The following is a 7,214-nucleotide window of genomic DNA, read 5'->3' on the forward strand; positions in this document are numbered from 1 at the left end:
TAAGTGGGAAGGCGAAAAAGTCCCTCGCTTCCGGGCGGGGGTCTCCGTCGGCAGCAGTCTCTGAGGGCAGCCCGCTCCGTGGGGCACCGATGGGCTCCGATGCCGCAGGCGTGCGGCCGAGCGCGGCCCTCGTCTCCCCGGTGGCATCGCTCCGAAACCCTCGGTGGCCCCCGGGGCCACGTCCCGTCTCTCCGGGCCGTTGCAGGCCACTGCCGGGCGCTGCTTCCCCGGGCCGCCGCGGCTCGGGTGGCCCCGGGAGCCGCGCTGGGGCTGCTCGGGTAGGAAACGGCGTCGTGGCGCCGTGGCGAACCTCGGTGCGAGGCCTTGTGGGAGGAGAAAAGGTGCTTTTTGTTTCAGAGCAAAGCGGGAGGGAAAAGCGGTGACGCTCCCGCGGCCGCTGGCGAGTGYGCATCTGGCGGGTCCGGGTAACCTGCCCGGCGCCGAGCTGCCCATATCGGGGTTTCCTGCTACGTCTTTTTTCCTCCGTTTAGGAGAGAGCAAATACGGTCCGTCACCTCCCTCTGCTGTCACACCTCTGTGAGTCACCGTGGTTTGCTCGCTGTCCTTGTCCCCTTATCTGGTGCCTCATGGCTCCCACCTGTCCTCTGTCGTCCCACCCTCGGCTCTTAATGACTCCAGCCCTTGCTTCATCCCGCGTGGTGGCGGCGGCGGCTCTCCCCTCCTCTGGCCTGTCCCTGTCCCTTGTCTCCTGGGCCGGTGTCCTGAGAAGCTGCACGCAGAGGTACCGGGGCCCCGACGTACCCAGGTGCCGTCAGCACCCGCTTTCTGCCCGTCCTTCGGGTGCTCCCGCACCCGGCGTTGCCCTTCCTTCTCCCCRCGGGCCAGCCCGGACCTGCCCCGGCGTCTCTCCGCGCTCGCCGGGAGGGGAGGCGAGGCGAGGCGAGGGGGAGAAGCGAGGAGCCGCGCGCGGGGCCGGGCAGGGCGTCCCGGCAGCGGGCTGTGCCCACGCTCGCTCCCCGCGACTCCCCTCCCTCGCGGGCGGCCGTGCCGAGAGCTGGAGCGCTCCGCCGCTGCACGCCCCGCGTAACCCGAGCGCGCACGGCCGCCTTGCTCTGGGTTTCTGCCGTTCCGTTGCCAGCAGAACTTGGCCCTATAAAACTGTATTCTCCGCCGGCTTTTTCCAGGTTCCTGCCTGTCCTCTGCTGACCCTGGGAAGTGGATATTTCCCGGCAGTGGGAATATAACCGCATGCTTTAAAAATAACCTGTTTCATTTTCAAGGCTCGTTGCAAAGTAGGCCACGTTCCTTCTGTCTAATCCCTCGGTGCGAAGCAAAAATGATTCAGAAGGAAAATGCAGCAAACGCTTCCAGCAGGGCCCTCGGCAACAGCCACCAGCTTCCTCGCAAAGTCTCCATCCCTCCCTGGCCGCTCTTCCTTAAGGCGGGACTCGCAAAGATAACATGTGCCCTGGCCTCCCTGGAGCAGCACCGCCACGTCCCTCCGGGCTCACAGCCCTTGGGCTCCGAGGAGCGGAGAGGGAGCCCCCGGAGCAGCCCCTCTTCTCCCGCCCGCACAGCAGCCCGCCTGGCCACGGCCTCGTCCCGGCAGGTCACCGCRGCTGCAGGGACGGGCAGGCGCATGCGCCCCGGTTCCCGTGGGCGCTCGGCGGTCCAGCCCCACCGCGCGCGCGCCCGCCATCTGGAGCGGGGCAGGTGCGATTTAGCGTTTGGCCCCATAAACGCAGCTAGGAAAGCTGCTGGCATGGTCATGCTAAACATCGCCTGGCTTTGCGGCAGCGGCGGAGAAAGCACAGCCCGTGGGAACATCCTGCGGTGCTGGGAACAGGGACGCTGGGGTGGGGAGGGAGGAGGGATCGCACACAGACAGCGGGGCCAGATTTTCCTCTGGGTCAGAGGGGTGCAAATCCTGAGCATCCCTGGTGGTCCCCGGGGAATTACTTTTTTGCACCAGTTTTGCGAAGGCAGGATGCGACCCATGATGAGATTCTCAGCTGTGGCAATACAGGGTATTATTGTTGGGTCACATCCTGAGCTCAGAGCTCAGTTTTTCCTCTGTTCTTCCCTGGATAATTCCTATTTATGTTATTAGGCCTTTAGTCTGAGGAAAATTTGAGCAAGAGCCCAGAATTTGGTCCATTACCTCCGCAATGTTGCTCCCCAGCTAACTGGGCATAAAGAGGGCTGGCGAGGCCGGGCAATGGGAGAGAGCTGGTGTATGACAATCTCTTCCACAAGGCACCTTGGAAAAGGCACTTTATTCTGTTTTACTTCTGCCATATTGGAGTATACAGTGGAAAACCATGCTGGGTCCAATTCCCTACTCTCGTCTCCAGTGGGGCCACAGCTCGCCCCGCTCGGTGCGGAAGCAATCCGGCCCTGGGGAGCTCGTGGCTGGAGCCGCAGCCGCGGGAAGCGGAGGGCAGGGCACGGCCGGCTCGCGGCCCCGCCGTCATGTTGCATAAAGCGCCGTCGCCCAGCCGGCAGCCAGGTGAGTGCCTACGGAGTCCCTGCCCACTTTGCTTGCCGTCGGCGCGCTCCGGTTTCGTAAGGCGTTAAAGGCATCCTACCTGTTGTGCAATCTCCCCCCGGGCGCTGCCTACTCTGCTTTATGAAACGCACGACAGGCGTTCAGAGAAAGAGCGATTCGGTTTTTCCAGATGGGTGGGGACTCCTTAAATTCCCCTGGCATTGGCCACAGAGTTTTTCCGAGCCTCCGCGCCAGTGGCTCAGCCCGCCTAGCCCCGGGGAATTTGGACAGCTTCATCCCAAGCCTGACTCAGTGCAAATCGCTCTTCATCCTCCCTCTCGCGCCGAGAGCTGCGGCAAACGCCCTGGGGGACAGCTCGCGCCTGCCCCCTCCCCGGCCCCGCGCGCGCTGGAGGAGCCGTGTCCAGACCCGCCGATGGTGCCGGATCGAGCGCTCCTCTCCTGCCTCATGGCCACCGTTTGAGTGGTCGAGAGGCACCTGAAAAAAGCATTTCCTAGGGCTGCTGCTGTGCTGCCTCCCCCCACCCCTGCTTGCCTATGCAGTGACCCCTTCCCCTGCCCCAAGCAACCCGGAGATCTGGGGCTCCCGGGTGTGCCGGCACCGGCAGCCCCCGCAGCCCCGGGCTCCTCCTGCATCTAGGGAGCAGGAGAACCAGGAGGAGGATGGAGGTGCTCGGGGCGACCCGAGAGGCTGAGGGACCCTGGCTGGGGACGGTCCGGCCGCTCGTCTCCGCGCCTAGCCCTTCAGACCCAGTACTGGTTGTTTTTCAAGGCGGGATTTGAAGTCCGGCAGTACTGGAGAAGCTCGGGGTCCTGCGGCGCACCAGGCCCTGTGCCCGCGGGCGGAGGACCCGCTCCCTTGGCCTCCAGGGCATTCACAGTCGTTAGGGGGATGCCTTGGTTGGGGTCTGTCTTCCGGAAGGTCTCCTGGTCGAGCACGGCGCCATTCTTCGCCTTGGTGGCCGGGGCGCCCTGGACGTGGTGCTTCCCCGTCTTGTTGCGCTTGTGCAGGTAGAAGAGCAGGGGCAAGATGAGAGCCAGCAGGAGGAAGATGAGGCAGATGGGGATGATGACGCTGAACATGTTGGCCTCGATGAAGCTGAGGAACGTGCCCCCCTCCACGGGGCTGGGGCTGGTCGTGGCGCTGTGGCCGTGCCAGGCGGTGGGGGGGACGCCCAGCTCGCTGGCATTGGGGCTGCTCTGCGCTGTGCCCTGGGGCTGGGGGCCCGGCGTGTGTGGTGAGGGCACCTGGGGGGCTGTGAGCAGTGTGACACTGTAGGCTTTGGAGGCGTTATACGGCTCAATGCTATACGCCAGGGACGCCAGTGCTGGCGGCACGCCGGCAGCCGCCAGTTCAAAGACGAAGCTGTCGTTCTGCAGGGCTTGACTGGCCTCTGCGGTGTCCAGCACCTCCAGACCGATCAGACCTTGCTCCAGATCGATCTGGCTGAAGGTGTCAATCAGGGTGGCGCGTTGCCCCGGGTCTCTCGAGACCCTCACGACATGGCTGCTATGGGGCGCCCTGTGGATTTTAAATATTGGGACTCCCTTAGTTCGGTTGGCCAGTTTGCTCGCGTCAAGGATGCTGGTGTCCATCAGGACTGTGGTGCCCCTGGGCCACAGGCTCCCCGGCTGTGCCTTCACCCAGGCCTTGACAGTCACATTCACCACCCCGGTCCTGTTCACTGTCTGGGATGTGGCGAGGAAGTGGAATTCGTCCCCAGGAGAGGAGAAGTTGGTGAATGTAAAAGTCACTTCCCCTTGGTCCACCTGCTTCTGTGAGAATGCCCGCACTGGCTTTTGGTTGACCTGCACTTGGCCAAACTTTGGGTCCTCGGTGATCCTGTAAAGAACGTCCTGTTGCCCGAGCTGGGCAGCTCCCAGGAGGTGATCCCGGGACACGGAGGCCTTGTTCAGGCCCTGAGATACTTCCAGTGGCACCAGGCTCGCTGGGGTTGTCACCGCAGGCAGCACCATGATTTCCAGAGAGGTCAGGGTGGGCGCGTGATGGCCGTCGGAGAGGCTCAGCACTAAGGACTCGGGGGAACGGCTCCCTGTGGCAACAAACGCCACGTGGCCTGCGTTGACGTCTGCTTGGGTGAAGTGGTCAATAGGCACCTGGTGACTGCGCGTGCTGGCCAGGTAGCCGGCGAGGGGTCTCTGGAGGAGGCGGTACTCCATCTCCTCTGGGGAACCATCCGGGTCAGCTACATCCAGGTACTCCTGGGACAGCAGCACCCAGGAGCCCGCGAGGACCTGCAGCACTTCTCGCCGCTTCACCACCTGCGGCGGCTTTTTATTGCTGCTTGTCACTGTTATATTGAAAGCTTCAGAAATGACCACCCCTTCCTGAGGAGGGCGAACAGACTGCTCTGCCCGGGGCCGGAGCCAAGCCTTAAATTGGAAGTGATCTTCGGGGGCGCCATCCCCGCGGTGGGCGTACGTCAGGCGCCCCGCATCCAGATCCGACTGCAGGAAGAAGGGACGTGTCCTCTCCACGGGCACACCGGCCACTGAGAGCTGCCCGTGCCCAGGGAGCCCTGTGACCAGGAACACAATGTCGTGCGTGGTCCTCTCGGGGGCCGGGACTTGGCTCAGGAGGTTGGAAGCGTCCAGCATGGAGGTGTTGATCTCTGCCCTTTGAGCCTTTGCAACCCGTAGGCCTGGAAAAAAAGTGAAAACCCAGAGTCCTGTGAGTATGGGGAAGACCCAGGCAGGGAATTTGCTGGAGGGCAGTGAGGATGAAAGCAGAGCCAGAAGAGAGGAGAGGAGAAAAGGGGAGTAGAGACGGGTGAAAGAACAGTTATAAAGAAAGGGAGGAGGGGAGAGAGGAGAAATGGGAAGCAATTTATTAGTTTGGCAAGGCCATGGGGGAAGGAGTTGTGCAGACAGATCCAGGGAAGGGATTAAAGCAGTTTGTTAGACATTACTTGACATGACATGAGAGCTTGTGCTTGGGGGACCCGAGGAAATTGGATGGTAGTGCCTCTTCCTTGGACAAACAAACTCTCCTGAAGTTATCTCCTTGAGGGTGATAACCTCAGGAGAGCTCGTTCGTCCCTTGCTTCTCCTCCATCCTCAGCCTTTATGGGCCCAGCACTATAAAGCTGGCTGAGTCTTTCATTTTTTTACCTGCGTTTCTCCAGAGCTGAGTTGAGCGTTGGGGGCATCTCGCCTCAAACGATATCAGCACAAGGAGGATGAAGGAATCCGAGATCGCCGTGGGAGCAACGATCCGGAAGCGAATGGCATCCTGGGCAAGCCAGAATGGCTTCGGTGGCATCTCGTGCTGATAGAAAATCATCCCGCTRTCCACCTAGCAGAGAACAAAATGCAACAATCTCTGCTTAATGGCAAAATAAACCAAYGTGAATAATACCACGCGGGAACCGCTGAGCTCAGTGGGAGCCCTGTCCCTCCGTCTCATCGCAGGTCACTATGTATGATGGGCACCACAGCACCAGGGGGAGTGAAGCCCTGTCTTACACTGCAGAGCAAGATGTAAACACCACGATTTCTGGATGTCTCGCCTGCCCCATCTCTGGGCCAAGGCCAGAAGAGCTGGATGACCAAAGCTTGGTATGCTGGAAAATGCTAGCAGATGCTAGAGGTGGCAGCAGACTGTGCTAGAGCCAACCCRTGGACCATGAACTCTTGTTCTGGCTCAAAGGAGAGAGCAACCAAGCCCTCATTATGCAGTAAAACGGGGATTATTGCCAGCCAGCGCCGCAAGGCCTGCTGTGCCCGTGCGGCTCCTGGCACGCAGAGCTGGAGCTGCTGCACAGAGCTCACAGTGCCTCTCCCGTCAGCTCTGCCAGGCCGTTTTTATCCAGCAACTGCGGAAATTGAGGCTCAGAAAAAAGGTCTGAACTTGCTCAGCATCCTCCAGCAGGTCAAGAGAGCCGGGCTGCCCCTGAGGGCAAACACACTGTGGCAGGGCTTGCAGGTAAGCGCAGGAGCTGGGCTGGGCAAACCTTCCACACGTTGCCAGGTAAAGGAAGGGAGAAAACCAAGCCCAGCAATGCAGCTGCGCAGGTGGGGGACCATGCGTGGGGACGCGATGCAGCTTTCCCCAAGCGCAGGAATGCAGTTACGCCAAGGGCCGTAAGCCCTCTGCACCGTGCGGGCGCAGGGAGACGGCACGGGACGGGAGCCAGGGCTGTGAGGAGGATGGATCCCAGGCCTCTCCGGGGACGGTCCGCTCCGGAGGGGGTGTCTGACCTGGCCGCCGCTGCAGGGCCTTCTATAGAAATAGCCCCTTGCATCGTGGTCTGGTGAAGCCCGGCTGTGCAGGAGATGTGGAAGTGAGGCTTTGCTCAGAGCCAGAGTGCTTCTGGCCGTGAGCACCTCATTTGGCTCTTGCCAGGCCTGGACGCCGCCCCGCAGCGGCATCAGCGTGCTGCGGCCCCGCCGGCGACGGAGCGGTGCTGCGCTCTGCCYGCTGCCGCTCCGGCACCGCTCCGGCACCACGAGCGACCCGTCCGCACAGCCCCGGGGCCCCTGGGGCCGGCGGGGGCTCACCTGGGCTTGCGTGAAGTTCCTCACTTCGGCGCCGCCCTGGGAAGCGCCCAGGCGGCCGAGGCGCGGGGCCTGCTCGATGCTGTAGTACAGGGAGGCGGCGCCGGCCGCGCCGCCCGCCTCCGCCTGCAGGTTCTCGCGGGTGATGGGCTGCAGGGCGCCTGGAAAGCACAGCGGGGCCCGGGGTCAGCCCCCGCGCCGGCCCCCGTGCCCGGCCCCTCCGCCCC

At 62.6% G+C, this 7,214-nt stretch overlaps 1 protein-coding gene across 1 annotated transcript in view; it reads right to left on the minus strand.

Annotated features, from left to right (window-relative positions):
• Positions 1-3,213: 3,213 nt before the first annotated feature.
• Positions 3,214-7,214, minus strand: part of CSPG4 (chondroitin sulfate proteoglycan 4) — an 88,546-nt gene continuing 84,545 nt past the window's right edge. Inside the window, exons 10-12 of the mRNA XM_026068374.1 lie at positions 6,991-7,148; positions 5,602-5,785; positions 3,214-5,132 (exon numbers count right to left, since the gene is read on the minus strand). Of these exons, the coding sequence (XP_025924159.1) occupies positions 3,214-5,132; positions 5,602-5,785; positions 6,991-7,148 (2,261 nt within the window). The remainder of the gene's footprint in view (positions 5,133-5,601; positions 5,786-6,990; positions 7,149-7,214) is intronic.

This window comes from Apteryx rowi, unplaced genomic scaffold (assembly GCF_003343035.1).
Source record: "Apteryx rowi isolate R43461 unplaced genomic scaffold, aptRow1 scaffold_27, whole genome shotgun sequence".
Classification (NCBI taxonomy): Eukaryota; Metazoa; Chordata; class Aves; order Apterygiformes; family Apterygidae; genus Apteryx; species Apteryx rowi.